Source organism: Caretta caretta, chromosome 13 (assembly GCF_965140235.1).
Source record: "Caretta caretta isolate rCarCar2 chromosome 13, rCarCar1.hap1, whole genome shotgun sequence".
Taxonomy (NCBI): Eukaryota; Metazoa; Chordata; order Testudines; family Cheloniidae; genus Caretta; species Caretta caretta.
Genome location: NC_134218.1, coordinates 35,879,971 through 35,896,516, shown reverse-complemented (window position 1 = coordinate 35,896,516; position 16,546 = coordinate 35,879,971). Strand labels below are relative to the sequence as shown.

General features: G+C 43.5%; 1 protein-coding gene across 1 annotated transcript; it reads left to right on the top strand.

Annotated features, from left to right (window-relative positions):
* The first annotated feature begins 14,806 nt into the window (after positions 1-14,806).
* Positions 14,807-15,733, top strand: LOC125629482 (olfactory receptor 5AR1-like). Its single transcript, XM_048834881.1, has one exon. The coding sequence runs from the start codon at positions 14,807-14,809 to the stop codon at positions 15,731-15,733; it is 927 nt and encodes a 308-aa protein (XP_048690838.1).
* The last annotated feature ends 813 nt before the right edge of the window (positions 15,734-16,546 follow it).

The following is a 16,546-nucleotide window of genomic DNA, read 5'->3' as shown; positions in this document are numbered from 1 at the left end:
CCACCACCAAACTTTAACTGGGTTTACTGGGAAACATAGTTTGGACACATCTTTCCCCCCAAAATCCTCCCAACCCTTGCACCCCACTTCCTGGGAAAGGTTTGGTAAAAATCCTCACCAATTTACATAGGTGACCACAGACCCAAACCCTTGGATCTGAGAACAATGAAAAAGCATTCAGTTTTCTTACAAGAAGACTTTTAATAGAAGTAAAGGAATCACCTCTGTAAAATCAGGATGGTAGATACCTTACAGGGTAATTAGATTCAAAACATAGAGAATCCCTCTAGGCAAAACCTTAAGTTACAAAAAAGACACACAGACAGGAATATTCATTCTATTCAGCACAGTTCTTTTCTCAGCCATTTAAAGAAATCATAATCTAACACATACCTAGCTAGATTACTTACTAAAAGTTCTAAGACTCCATTCCTGTTCTGTCCCTGGCAAAAGCAGCATACAGACAGCCCCAGACCCTTTGTTTTTCTCCCTCCTCCCAGCTTTTGAAAGTATCTTGTCTCCTCATTGGTCATTTTGGTCAGGTGCCAGTGAGGTTACCGTTAGCTTCTTAACCTTTTACAGGTGAGAGGATTTTTCCTCTGGCCAGGAGGGATTTTATAGGGGTTTACCCTTCCCTTTATATTTATGACAAGCTGTTAAAACAGAAACAAAAATATAAGCACAACAAATGAAAACAGGGAAGTAGATAATGATGAATACATATTAGAAGCTATGAAAATTCATAAGAGAAGCTAAAGCCATGAGAGCAAATCCAGCAATGGCAGGGCTAAGATAATAAGAGACATTTTCAACGATATCTGGAAAAAAGAAATCATAACAATGGTATAGGCCTGTCACCAGCTGAAGACGGTAACGTTGTTGATGATGTAGAAGAAGCAAAAATATTCAATAAATATTTATGTTGTCTATTTGAAAAGAAGCAGGATGATGTTTTTATATCTCATGAGGATTCTGAAGTACTTTTGAGTCGTTAGGTAACTAAGGAGGATATTAATATAGCATTAACCAAAGGGTAAATATTTTTAATTCAGAAAGTCCAAATAATTTGTGCCCAAAAGTACCAAAAAATGTTGGCTGAAGAGATTTCTGCTGTTAATTTATAATAAATCTTGGGATACTGGGGAAATTCAAGAAGGCTGGGCAAGTGCTAATGGGGCCATTTAGGGATCGGGGCAAAAATTGGGGATTGGTCCTGCTTTGAGCAGGGGGTTGGACTAGATGATCCCCTGAGGTCCCTTCCAACCCTGATATTCTATGATTCTAATGTGCTAATTGCCACAAAAGGCAAGCAGAGTGACCCAGGTAATTATAGACCAATTAGCCTAACTTCAGTCTTGTAGGAAATAATGGAAAAGCTAATATGGATTCAATCAATAAATAATTAAAGAATGGGAATCTAATCAATGGCAATTAACATTGTTTTATGGATATTAGGTCTTGTCAAACAAACCTAGATGTACCTTTGTAGATAGAACACATTTAGACTTTTGTAAGGGGTTTAACTTAGGACCACACCATAGGCAACACGTGGGGAGGAGGGGCAAGCAGGGTCACATGCCTCTCCCCCAGATTTCTGCCAAGATGGGAGTCAAGCTGAGCATGGCTGAAAGGCGTTACTTAGGGAGGTGGTAGAATCTCCTTCCTTAGAGGTTTTTAAGGTCAGGCTTGACAAAGCCCTGGCTGAGATGATTTAACTGGGATTTGGTCCTGCTTCGAGCAGGGGGTTGGACTAGATGACCTTCTGGGGTCCCTTCCAACCCTTATATTCTATGACTTGCCTGGGAAAGGAACCAGCAGTGAGCACTCCCACTCATCCCGATTAGGTGGTGCTCAGAAGTGAGACTGGGCTGGCAGCAGAGCTCTCTGCCAGATGGAGCGTGGAGAAGCCCGCTGAGTCCCATCCCTTCCTCACAAGCCAGCATCTGCAGTTACCTGCCTGGGGCTTGGGGAGTCACCTGGGACAATGGGGGGGAGGCAGTGGGGCCCAGGGGATCTGGGGGGTGGGAAGTCCAGGGAGGCAGTGGAGGGATCAGGGGAAATGGGGGGGCTGGGGAGTCTGGGGAGGCAGTGGGGGATGGGGCATTGGGGGCATGGGGGAGGCAGCGTGGGCCAGGAGCAATGGGGAGGGCCTGGGGAAGCAGTGTGGGAGCCAGGGGCACTGGGGGGTGAGTGGGGAATCTTTGGAAGCAGTGGGGGTAAGGGAGGATTTGTGGGGGGCCAGGGGATGCAGTGGGGGTGGGGATCCCAGGGAGGCAGTGGGGGCCAGGCATGATGAGTAGAGGTCAGGAACAATGGGGGGAGGGAGTGTAATGCAGGGCCGGCTCTAGGCACTGGTCTAGCAAGCAGGTGCCTGGGGTGGAAAATGGGAAAGGGAGGCACTGCGGCGGCTTTTGGCAGCATGCCGGGAGCAGCTCCTCCTCCCATTTCCTCTTTGGCGGCATTTTCCTTCACCACTTGGGGCGGCAAAAAAGGTAGAGCCAGTGTAACGATGCTGCCTTTGGCGGGACACAACAGAGAGTATCAATTCAGGACAAATTGCTTAGAGCAGGGCAGTTACAGCCCAAAGCTGGAGTTCCTTTACTATTAAGGCACATCAAACCAGCCAAACAGAGAGGACTTCTGTCTCACCCCCAATAGCTAACTATAAGTCATACAAGCAATTCCCTTAGACGCTCCAGTTTCCCAGTATCACCACCAGTGCCACTCATTATGGGGATGAATGATTATGAAAACCAATACCCCAGTAAAAGAAAAAAAGTTCTCCCAATCCCAAAGGACACTCAGACCCAGGTCAATATATGTCAAATCTTACCCACAAATCACACTGTTGCCAATCCTTTAGAATCTAAAATCTAAAGGTTTATTCATAAAAAGAAAGAATTATAGATGAGAGGTAAAATTGTTAAATGGAATCAATTACATACAGTAATGGCAAAGTTCTTGGTTCAGGCTTGTAGTAGTGATGGAATAAACTGCAGCTTCAAATCAAGTCTCTGGAGAACATCCACAGCTGGGATGGATCATTCAGTCCTTTGTTCAGAGCTTCAGTTTGTAGCAAGGTTCTTCCAAAAGTAAGAAGCAGGATTGAAGACAAGATGGAGGAGGTGCAGCAGCCTTTTATAGTCTCTTGCCACGTGGCTTATGCTTTCTTTGTTCCAACCACAAGCCACCCAGCACAAGGCATGGAAAAATCGTAGAGTTCTGTTCATAGGCATGTCCCTGCATGCCTTGCTCAGTCACCAGGTGTATCTGCCTTTTCTATGGGTTAATTGTATAGCTGATGGTCCTTAATGGACCATCAAGCAGGCTAGGCAGTGCTGAACCACATTGTCTGGGGTGTCACCCAGATGCATAGCACAAGTTTGAACTACAGACAGTATAGAGCCAATACTTATAACTTTAAATACAAAAAGTATACATGCATACAGACAGCATAATCATAACCAGCAAATTATGACCTGTTCATAGACACCTCATACGATAAGCTTTGTACAATATTTGCTCCAAATATATAACAGTGGTTGCAAAAATGATTTATTCAGTTACAGCCTATGTCAATAATGTCACGGCAAGGTGGTGGGTGTGGGGGGAGAATCTTGGGGAAGCAGTGGGGGAGCCAGGGGCACTGGGGGGTGAATGGGGAGTCTGGCGAGGCAGTGGGGGCCAGGAGCAATTGAGGAGCTGGGGGAGACAGTAGGGGTCAGGAAGGTTTGGGGACAGTGGAAGCAATGTGGGCGATGGGTGAAGGGGAGGGGTGAGAGTCCCGGGGAGGCATCAGGGGCCGGGGCACTGGGTGGGGGCCAGGGAAGTCAGTGGGGCCAGGTCACCAAAATACAAGTTTGCCTTGGGCACTATTTTCCCTAAGGCTGGCCCTGGCAAGGCTGGAGACTCTCCATCTGTTGAAGCAGTGGAATGGGTTACCTAGTGTGAAAGTAGAATGAATTATACTGAAAATTATAATTCATTAAAGAAATGCTGCTTGAAGAGTTTGTTGAAATATAGTTGTCAGGAAGAGAAACATTAAGGAGTGTGAGACAATGGGTCCTCAAACTAATTAACTTAGAGCTCCTACTGAGCTAGGAGATTGGTAAACGTTAGTATGCAAATAAGATATGTATGTATATTTGTCAGTTTCTGCTTCCTTTTGTCTCCTATGTTAAATTGGCTTTGGCTTCTGTATAAATAAGTTAGATTGAGCTTTTGTAGGGGGCTCACATATATCTGGGTGCATTGGCAAAGCGCTTTGCTAACAAAAAGAGTGGTCTGACAAATTATGTGAGTCCTGAATCTGACTTTGACACTAGGGAGGTGGTGGAATCTCTTTCCTTAGAGGTTTTTAAGGTCAGGCTTGACAAAGCCCTGTCTGGAATGATTTAGTTGGGGATTGGTCCTACTTTGAGAAGAGGGTTGGACTAGATGACCTCCTGAGGTCCCTTCCAACCCTGATATTCTATGATTCTATGAAGCCTTCATATCCAGGCTGGATGTCTTTCTGTGAGATGCTTTAGCCAAACACTAATTATCGGGAGCAGCTTGACGCGACTCTATGGCCTGTGTTACACAGGATGTCCGATTTCATGGTGCAATGGACCTTTCTCTGATTCCTACATCAAAGCCAATAGCTTTGTGGTGGAACACAGCACATCACTTGGAAAGACATTGTTAAGGTTCCTTCCCCACTCTGAACTCTAGGGTACAGATGTGGGGACCTGCATGAAAACCTCCTAAGCTTACTTTTACCAGCTTAGGTTAAACTTCCCCAAGGTACAAACTATTTTACCCTTTGCCCTTGGACTTCCACTGCCACCACCAAACGTCTGACCAGGTTTATTTTATTAGGAAAGAGCCCATTTGGAAACTTCTTTCCCCCCAAAATCCTCCCAACCCTTGCACCCCACTTCTTGGGGAAGGTTTGGTAAAAATCCTCACCAATTTGCATAGGTGACCACAGACCCAAACCCTTGGATCTTAAGAACAATGAAAAAAGCATTCAGTTCTTAAAAGAAGAATTTTAATAGAAGAAACAGTAAAAAAGAATCACCTCTGTAAAATCAGGATGGTAAATACCTTACAGGGTAATTAGATTCAAAACAGAGAATCCCTCTAGGCAAAACCTTAAGTTACAAAAAGACACACAGACAGGAATATCCATTCTATTCAGCACAGCTTATTTTCTCAACCATTTAAAGAAATCATAATCTAACGCATATCTAGCTAGATTACTTACTAAGTTCTAAGACTCCATTCCTGTTCTGTCCCCGGAAAAAGCATCACACAGACAGAGAGAGCTTTATTTTTTCCCTCCCCCCAGCTTCTGAAAGTATCTTGTCTCCTCATTGGTCATTTTGGTCAGGTGCCAGTGAGGTTATCCTAGCTTCTTAACCCTTTACAGGTGAAAGGATTTTTCCTCTGACCAGGAGGGATTTTAAAGGTGTTTACCCTTCCCTTTATATTTATGACGGACATCCAATCCTCACTCACTCTGGCCTTTTCAAAGAAGCCTAAAGGAGCTAGGCACCCAGTCACAATGAAATGGGATTTGGACATCCAAACTCAATAGCTTCCTTTGAAAACCTCAGCCCTAATTATTCCTAGCACTTAACAATGATGCACTATCCAGATCTATTCAAAGCAGGGGCATCCTGATACCAGTAGTTAACTTCTGTGCATGAAGTCAGGCTCTAGTCCTTTTCTGAAACCAGTGCAAACAGTACCTCTGAAACCCAAGCCTCTTATTTAGGTACCTAAATATAGATTTAGGGCTCATCTCCACAAAGGGGTTGTAGTGTTGCAGTGCTCAGTGCTGCAACGCCTAACTTTTAGATGTCTAGGAAATTGCTGGAACAACACTGGGATCCACAAAGCGAAGTTAGGTACCTAGGCTTCTATACAATGAATGAGGAGAGATAGGTGCCTACGAATGCAGGGTGTAATCAGGAAGGCCAAAACACAATTGGGGTTGCAGCTACCAAGGGATGTGAAGGGTAACAAGAAGGGTTTCTACAAGTATTTTTGCAACAAGAAAAAGGTTAGGGAAAGTGTGGGACCCTTAATTAATGGGGGATGCAATCTAGTGACAGATGATGTGGAAAAAAGCTGAAGTACTCAATGTTTTTTTGCCTTGGTCTTCACAGACAAGGTCAGCTCCCACAGTGCTGTCCTGGGCAACACAGTATGGGGAGTAGGTGAGCAGCCCTCAGTGGTGAAAGAACAGGTTAGTGACTACTTAGAAAAGCTGGACATGCACAAGTCCATGGGTCCAGATTTAATGCATCCGAGGATGCTGAGGGAATTGGTTGATGTGATTGCAGAGCCATTGGCCATTACCTTGGAAAACTCGTGGTGATTGGGGGAGTTCCCGTATGATTGGAAAAAGGAAAATATAGTGCCCATATTTAAAAAAGGGAAGGAGAACCCGGGGAACTACAGACCGGTCAGCCTCACTTCAGTCCCTGGCAAAATCACGGAGCAGATCCTCAAGGAGACCATTCTGAAGCACTTGGAGGAGAGGAAGGTGCTCAGGAACAGTCAACACAGATATCCCAAGGGAAAGTCATACCTGACCAACCTGATTCCCTTCTATGATGAGATAACTGGCTCTGTGGATATGGGGAAAGCAGTGGACGTGTTATATCTGGACTTTAGCAAAGCTTTTGATACGTCTCCCACAATATTCTTGCCAGCAAGTTAAAAAAGTATAGATTGGATGAATGGACTATAAGGTGAATAGAAAGCTGGCTAGATTGGTGGGCTCAACAGGTAATGATTAATGGCTCTATGTCTAGTAGGCAGCTGGTATCAAGCAGAGTACCCCAGGGGTCGGTCCTGGGGTTGGTTTTGTTCAACATCTTTATTAACGATATGGATGATGGGATGGATTGCACCCTCAGCAAATTCACAGATGACACTAAGATTGGGGTGGGGAGTAGATATGCTGGAGGGTAGGGATAGGGTCCAGAGTGACCTAGACAAATTGGAGAATTGGGCCAAAAGAAATGTGATGCATTTCAACAAGGACAAGTGCAGAGTCCTGCACTTAGGAAGGAAGAATCCCATGCACCGCTACAGGCTGGGGAACCGCTACAGGCTGCTAGCAAAGCAGCAGTTCTGCAGAAAAGGATCTGGGGATTGCAGTGGATGAGAAGCTGGATATGAGCCAGCAGTGTGCCCTTGTTGCCAAGAAGGATAATGGCATATTGGGCTGCATTAGTAGGAACATTGCCAGCAGATCAAGGGAAGTGATTATTCCCCTTTATGCTGCATTGGTGAGGCCTCATCTGGAGTACTGTGTCCAGTTTTGGGCCCCCCACTACAGAAAGGATGTGGACAAATTGGAGAGAGTCCAGCAGAGGGCAATGAAAATGATCAGGGGGCTGAGGCACATGACTTACGAGGAGAGGCTGAGGGAACTGGGCTTGCTTAGTCTGCAGAAGAGAAGAGTGAGGGGGGATTTGATAGCAGCCTTCAACTACCTGAAGGGGTATTACAAAGAGGATGAAGCTCAGCTGTTCTCAGTGGTGACAGATGACAGAACAAGGAGCAATGGTTTCAAGTTGCAGTGGGGGAGGTCTAGGTTGGATATTAGGAAACACTATTTCACTAGGAGGGTGGTGAAGCATTGGAATGGGTTCCCGAGGGAGCTGGTGGAATCTCCATCCTTAGAGGTTTTTAAAGCCCAGCTTGACAAAGCCCTGGCTGGGATGATTTAGTTGGTGTTGGTCCTGCCTTGAGCAGTGGGTTGGACTAGATGACCTCCTGAGGTCTCTTCCAACCCTAATTTTCTATGGTTCTATCATTGAAATCTCCAAAAGGGAGCACACTGGATAGCTCCCCACTTAAGCTAGCCAACGGAAGATGCAGACAGCAAGGGTATGTCCTAGGCCCCAGTCCTCTCACAGAGACAGGTTCCTAAGTCCGGACACCAGAGAGGAGCGTAGCACAGCTTGTGATCCACTGCCAGGGACTCAGACATCCGTTTCTTGTGAGAATGAGTAAGGTACCTGCCTCACCCCACACAAAATGGCTGATCCTCACCTTATAGCTTTTAGTCCAACATTAGGCATACACTCACCTTGGATGTGGGAGACTCAAGTTCAATGTTCCTGTGATGGGTCCCTCCTCGGAGTGCCATCTGGAACAGGGGTACAGCTGAGCCCTCTGTCTCATCAGTCGGTGTTGCCCCTTGCACTGTGACATTGTGACAAGCTGCAAATCACTCCAAGCTTGCACTCACATCAACATCCACAGGCAGGGGCCACACCCAGCTGTGTTCATTAATGCTCTGCCAGACACTGCATGAACCAACAGTAGAGATGCTCCAGCCAAAATATCTCTAGCTCCCCAGCCTAGGACCCCAGAGCTGTACCATCCTCCCCTGGTCAAAAGTCTGACCATTATGAATGAATTACAACCCAGTTTGCCCTTCCATCTATGTTGAGAGGAATATGCACAAAACCTTTGTTAAATGAGCTGAGATGTTTCCCAAACACTTCACTCAAACTGCACTGTTTCAGGTTAAAAAATATAAAACAGATTTATTGTATACAGAAAGATAGATTTTAAGTGATTATAATATTAAACAGATCAAAGATGATTACCCAAGAAATAAACAAAACCACAGTCTAAGTCTTTTAAACAAAATAGGATTTGAATCAAGCAGTGTCTCACCTTGTTAGATAGTACAAACAGTGCATCAAGCTTCCATACACAGGCTAAAAACCCCTTTAGCCTGGGACCAGCACTTCCCCCAGTCCAGTCTTTGTTCCTCATGTGTTTCCAAGTGTTCTCTTGTGTGGGGAGTGGGCCCCTGTGGTGATGTCACTTCCCTCCTTTATAGTTGATTCCATATGGAAGGAACCTCTTGGTTTCAAACCCATTTCCCAGCCCAGTTTGTGGAAAAATAGAGGTACCAAAATGGAGTTCAGTATCACATGATCTGGTCTCAAGCCCTTGCCTGCTGCCAATGAGTCATGGCAGCCATTGTCCATAGGCTGACTGAAGCTGTCCTGAAAGGTGTGAGAAACCCCAGCTCAGATCTTTGCTTTTCCTTTCAGGAAGAGCAGGGAGTTGAACTTGCATCTTGTTATGATAACTGGGGCTAAACATTTATCCTAAGTTTGAACACAACTGTAAAAATTATGTGAAAGTTCATAAGATGTCACTATAACCTGTAATAACAAACTCTGATGGGAGAAGGTTTGAAAGGGAGACAGAAGGCCTGAATTAGTTTAAACAAAAAGCTCTTGTTGATGTAATTCATGGACTGCTGAAATCATGCTTGCTAAAAACAAGAGATGTGGAGCCGTAAATTAGTGAACCAAAATTGGTGTGTTGGATATTAGGCCCAATTATTGAATAAAATAATAAGGGGATGGGCTATTCCACCCATCACTCCCCTTTCTGAGTCCTTAAGGAAAGAAGTGGGGAGCGGGGAAGGAAGAATGGACTGAGGCTACTGGAGCAAGCTTTATCATCATAGCTGCCACCTCTACCGTCTCCTGGGACCTTGGGCTTCCTTTGTCCTCATCCTGAGAGATGTCTGGACCAGATTAGGCCAGAGAAAGAGACACAGATGAGTCCACCACCTCAGCCAGCTCCAGCTGAATCCCACAGGCTGCCTGCAACAAAAGGACATTAACAGAACAGCAACAACAATACCTCCAGATCATCTCAACCAACTTCTTTTCTTTTATCCAAAAGGACAGTTATGGCCACCTTTGATACCATCTGCAAGACTGTCAAACAAGAGGTGTTTTTTTCTTCTTCTATAAACTCTCTTCAGCTAAAGGGAAAGGGAACAAGGGATGCTGTTAAAATGAAAGCTTTATTTAATACTTTATACTGAGCACGCCTATTGGATCAGGTCCTGCACACTAAATAGGTCTTTGCCTTCCTATCTTATGCCTGTTCACCTATCATACTGGGGCTTATGTGAGAGTTAGGTGTCTAGACTCCTAGAGTGAGCCAGGACTGCCTATACCCAGAGGCAAAAATAGAGGTGCCGAGGCAAATTTGACCCTGAAAACATAGGTTGCAAGTTTTTAACCGGAGTTTTGTGCTTTCACTTTGAGATCAGAAATCGAGTGACCAGAGAGATTGAAGTGTTCTCCGACTGATTTATGAATGTTATAATTCTTGACATCTGATTTGTGTCCATTTATTCTTTTCCGTAGAGACTGTCCAGTTTGACCAATGTACATGGCAGAGGGGCATTGCTGGCACATGATGGCATCTATCACATTGGTAGATGTGCAGGTGAACGAGCCTCTGACAGTGTGGCTGATGTGATTAGGCCCTGTGATGGTGTCCCCTGAATAGATATGTGGGCACAGTTGGCAACGGGCTTTGTTGCAAGGATAGGTTCCTGGGTTAGTGGTTCTGTTGTGTGGTATGTGGCTGCTGGTGAGTATTCGCTTCAGGTTGGGGGGCTGTTTGTAGGCAAGGACTGGCCTGTCTCTCAAGATTTGTGAGAGTGTTGGGTCATCCTTCAGGATAGGTTGTAGATCCTTGATAATGTGTTGGAGGGGTTTTAGTTGGGGGCTGAAAGTGACGGCTAGTGGCGTTCTGTTATTTTCTTTGTTAGGCCTGTCCTGTAGTAGATGACTTCTGGGAACTCTTCTGGCTCTATCAATCTGTTTCTTCACTTCCACAGGTGGGTATTGTAGTTGTAAGAATGCTTGATAGAGATCTTGTAGGTGTTTGTCTCTGTCTGAGGGGTTGGAGCAAATGCAGTTGTATCGCAGAGCTTGGCTGTAGACAATGGATCGTGTGGTGTGGTCAGGGTGAAAGCTGGAGGCATGTAGGTAGGAATAGCGGTCAGTAGGTTTCCGGTATAGGGTGGTGTTTATGTGACCATCGCTTATTAGCACTGTAGTGTCCAGGAAGTGGATCTCTTGTGTGTGGGGTGGTGGGAGGGGAGAAAACCTGGATTTGTGCTGGAAATGGCCCACCTTGATTATCATACACATTGTAAGGAGAGTGATCACTTTAGATAAGCTATTACCAACAGGAGAGTGGGGTTGGGGGGGGGGGGGGAGAAAACCTGGATTTGTGCTGGAACTGGCCCACCTTGATTATCATACACATTGTAAGGAGAGTGATCACTTTAGATAAGCTATTACCAACAGGAGAGTGGGGGTGGGGGGGGGGAGAAAACCTTTTGTAGCGATAAACACCCATTTTTTCATGGTTTGTGTGTATAAAAACATCTTCTGTATTTTCCACAGTATGCATCCGATGAAGTGAGCTGTAGCTCAGAAAAGCTCATGCTCAAATAAATTGGTTAGTCTCTAAGGTGCCACAAGTACTCCTTTTCTTTTTGCGAATACAGACTAACACGGCTGTTACTCTGAAAACTGAGTCACATTGTGAGTCACTTAAACACCTGGGTGCTTAACTGTAGATCTTCATGTCTGGAAATTTTAGCCTAAGTAAATTTCCCCAGATAGCAAAAAGAATCCATCTCAAGTATTCCTGACTCACTGACTTGTGATCAAAGAATGTAGCCACCATCTGTTGGCATATATAGAGATCTGCTGCCAGAGAAATAAACAGCTAGTGAAAGAAACTTATATTGTTTACTATATATACTTAAAAGTCCCAAATGAGGTCAGGAGTCCATTCTCCTAGTCATTGTATATACATATTTTATATACACCAAAAAACTTCTAATCTAAGCCTTTCAAAGAAGCTTAGGGCAGTTAAGTGCCCAACTGCTACTGAAAATAAATTAGATTTTGTAGGGACAGAAGGAATCATTAAAATCATCTACTTCTGACCATCTGCATAGTCCAGGCTAGAGATTTTCACCCAGAAATTCCGTCACTGACCTTGTTACTTGTGGTTAAGATAAAGCACATAACTGTAGAAAGAGCTGAGTGCTTAACTCCCTTAGGGTCCTTTAAAAATACCAGTCTAAATAAATCAGAAATAAAGGAAAGATGATTGTCTCCATTTTACAGATGGGTAAACCAATACACAGAAAGCCAGATTTGTAAAGGTATTTGAGTACTTGGAGGGATTTTCAATAGCATCCAGGTGCCTAAAACTCATTGGTTTCACTGGGTGTTTGGAACCTAGTTACTTTTGAAAATCCCACTAGGTGCCTAAATGCCTTTAAAAATCTGCCTGAGTGACTTGTTCAAAGACACAAAGGGGATCTGCAGTAGATGGATAGAACTTGAGCTCAGGTTTTCTGAGCTCCACTCCACTGATTTAACCACAACCCCAGGAATGTTTCTTCTCAGGTTCGAAGCATTGCAAGATATGCTGGAGATTTCAGTGAGAGGAAAAATGATGAAATACCACTAACTTTTTAACAATGCCCACTGGGAAACCTTAGAAAGTTATATGATCAATGTTGTTGACATTTAAAATTAGATAGGAGAAAGCACATGAGGATTCTGTAGGAAACAGTCCTTCTACTGAGTCAAGAGGATGGGCAAGACATTCAAGAGGGTCTTAACCATCACTTACATCTGTGGGTCTATAATTTATAAATGCTCCTTGAATAACTCTTTGCATATTAAGCAGAACAACTATCCTGCAGCAATATGTATCATCAGAAAGGTGAGGAGGCCACACAATTAGAACATCTCCAAGGCTTGTGAGAAAGGAAAATCAGCAGAAGGTTTTCAGAAACTGTGTTTTTCAAGGTCTCTTTTCTTCTGGACATCTGTTGCTTCATGGAAAGCACATGGTGACTGGAGCATGTAGGTAAGTGCCTTACAGAAAGAAATGATTTGTTTAATATCTGAATATGTGATCCCCTGCATGAAAACACCTAGGTGCAGAATGTTGTCTATCCTTTCTCTCTGTGAAAAGAACAGACCTAGTTTTCATTTCATTTACAGTTTCATTGGCAAGAAAAGTAGTGAGGGGTGAAAAATAATAGATTTGAATAAGGAGTAGAAGTGCAGTTCATAATTTTGCAGATAATATGCATTTAAGACCCCAGTCATTCAAAGACAAATAGGTGCTTAGCTTTATGAACTGTGAAAAGTCCATTGATTTATCTAAACATATTTAAAATATTTTTTGAAGTCATTAGAGCTTATCAAAAAATAGAAAATATTTTGAGGAAATGGAAAATTTGAAAGATTTTTGTTAATGCATTTCTTTCTGGTGATTTTCCATTTTCCATTTCTAGTGTAATTAAAAATATTCTGCTCATGTGTGAGTATTTGAAAGGATTTTAAAAACATTTTTAAAAGACCAAAGAAGAAAATAAATCTCCCTTTCTCAAAAGTAAGATGGAAAAATATTTCACACAGAAAGGAATTAAAATTGTTCCACTTGAAACAACCAGTGAACTTTTATAAAATAAATATAAATAAAATTATCCATATAAAATTATGTTTAAAAATGTGAATTTCAAAAATAAAACAAGTTTTGTTTTAGAATTTCAACTAGCATTTAGATTTATTCCTGCAAGGTGCGAAATGGTAAACCCCCATTGTACAGATGGCAAAGTGAGGCACCAATGCTGAGCAATTTTCAAAGGGGACTAAGGGCATCAGGCACTCATCCATCCATATTGAGGAAAACACTTAAACATCTGATTAATTTTAAGCATGAACTTTCTCTCCTGAATCAAGATGGATTCCAATATGTGCTTGTATGTTTTTTGGGCAGAAAAATTTTCCACCAGCCCTGATAAGAAGTTACCATCTTAATAGGAGCTTTAAAACTTTATTTTAAAAGAATCTGTCATTAAGATGGAAAAAAATAGAATATAAACTTTGAAAGCAGCAAAGAGTCCTGTGGCACCATATAGACTAACAGACGTATTGGAGCATAAGCTTTCGTGGGTGAATGCCCACTTCGTCGCATGCATGTAGTGGAAATTTCCAGAGGCAGGTAAAAATATGCAAGCAAGAATCAGGCTAGGGATAACGAGGTTAGTTCAATCAGGGAGGATGAGGCCCTCTTCTAGCAGTGGAGGTGTGAACACCAAGGGAGGAGAAACTGCTTTTGTCGTTGGCGAGCCAGTCACAGTCTGTGTTTAACCCTGAGCTGATGGTGTCCAATTTACAAATGAACTGAAGCTCGCAGGTTCTCTTTGAAGTCTGGTCCTGAAGTTTTTTTTTTTGTAGGATGGCTACCTTGAAATCTGCTATTGTGTGCCCAGGGAGGCTGAAGTGTTCTCCTACAGGTTTTTGTATATTGCCATTCCTAATAAATGGACACAAATTGCATATTTATACCGCCTCTGGAAATTTCCACTACATGCATGTGACAAAATGGGTATTCACCCACGAAAGCTTATGCTCCAATACGTCTGTTCGTCTATAAGGTGCCACAGGACTCTTTTCTGCTTTTACAGATCCAGACTAACACGGCGACCCCTCTGATATAAACTTTGAGGGACTGCTGAATTGCCATGGTGGATTGATATAAATTAAGACTGTGCAGTCAGAATAAGAACAGTTCCAGAACTGTCCCTTGTTAGTAAACAATGTTTTTGTGTGATTATTTTTACATAAATATTGAACATCAAGAGGTATTATTTAGGTTGTTACATGCAAATATATCTAGAAGTAATAATAATAATAATAATAAGTAATAATAAATGTAAGTGCTTAAGGCTTAATTATGTTTGAAAGAGATTGACGGACAGAAATGCTTCCCAAACTACAGAAAGTGGTCCAAAAAGGAAGAGACAGTGGACCATGTGTTTAGCATACATATCCCTTCTCTCCGTTCCAGTGTCTTGTATTATCCGCATGTTGTTTTCAACTGAGTATATTCACCTTATTTGTTCCCGCATGCAGGTAAAGTGACAGACATGGACAATCAAAGCACAGTGACAGAATTCAGACTCCTGGGCCTCTCGAGCTTCCCAGAAATGCAGCCTTTACTCTTCATGAGCTTCCAGATCATCTATCTGCTGACCTTGGCTGGCAACCTCTCTATTTGCCTGGCTATCTGGGCAGATACCACTCTCCACACTCCTATGTACTTTTTTCTGGTCAACTTGTCTCTCTTAGACATCTTGTACTCTTCCGTCACTCTCCCGAATATGCTAGCGATGTTGGTTGCCAAGATTAAATCTCTTTCTTTCTCCAGTTGCATGGCCCAGCTGTACTTTCTCATCTCCTTTGCTGGATCTGAATCTTTCCTTCTTGCCCTAATGGCTTATGACCGCTACATGGCAATATGCCAGCCTTTGTACTACGCAACCATCATGAACCAGAGGACTTGTATGTGCTCTGCCATTGCTATATGGATATGTGGTTTTGTCTACTCAATGTTACATACATTCTTCATAGCCAGGCTACCTTTCTGTGGTCCCAATGAAATCAATCACTTCTTCTGTGAGATCCCTCCTTTGATCAAATTGGCCTGCACAGACACCTATAACAATGAGGTGCTGGTTTTTCTGCTCAGCGGAGCAGTAGGTGGAAGTTGCTTTCTGCTGATTTCCACATCATATGCTTACATACTATCCACCATCATGAAAATCCGCTCGGCCCAGGGCAGACGCAAAGCCTTCTCAACTTGTGCTTCCCACCTCCTCACCGTCCTGCTCTTCTATGGTCCGGGTTTCTTCACCCACCTTCGCCCCTCCTCCAGCTACTCCATGGACATTGGGAAAGTGGTCTCTGTGTTTTACACCATGGTCACACCCATGCTGAACCCAATGATCTACAGCCTCAGGAACAAGGATGTGCAAGCCGCCTTCAAGAAAGCCATAGGAAGGAGTAGGAAATAGCCATGAAGAGGGGGCCAGTTCTTTCTTTGAATGCAACAACATGTTGCCAAAAAAGGGCTCCCTAAATTATTTGGCAGTTGATTGAGCACCAGGGTTCAGATTAGGAGTGGAGAGAAATTGACTTTTTCTTAAGTTACCTCAGCCCCAAGTCTGGTACATTCCCTTTAGCATGGATACCAACCAAAGACATTCCCATCCATTATGGCAGTCTATCTGGGCATTCCCACTCGCCAAAGACATTGCTTTATTATAATAATCCCACTAACCCCATCTAAGGGTTTAAAATATTCCTAGCCACCACATCCATAAGAGAGGCACCATTCCATCCATGACTCTGGTCTTGTGACATCATTCTAGACTCATGAGCCATTGCTGTGAAAGTTTAGTAGCATTTATCTCATGTGCTTTGTATTGAAAAAAAAAACATTACTAACCCCCTAGGCACTTTACAATTGTTTAATTATTTCAGCAATTCATTAATTTGTTTTGTTTGGTCTGAGCATGTGCACTGCTGCCTCACTCCTTGTGGCTAGACACCTAAGCCCCAGTCTGATTTATGAACTGGGGGAAGATAGGAGTGTTAGAGGGCTTTCCCTTCATCTCTTCCCCTGGTTCTTGTCACAGACAGAAAGCAGACGTCCAAAGTGCAGGCAATGCAATGTTTATTGAAGTTAGTTCCAAGCAAGCAGATCCATAGCTCTACACACCGGCAGAGTCTGTTCCCCAGTGCTCGGTTCTGAGCTCTGACACCGCTGAGCATTTACCCATGTCCCCCTTCCCAGCTCTGATGCCACAGAGCATTGCATGTGTCCC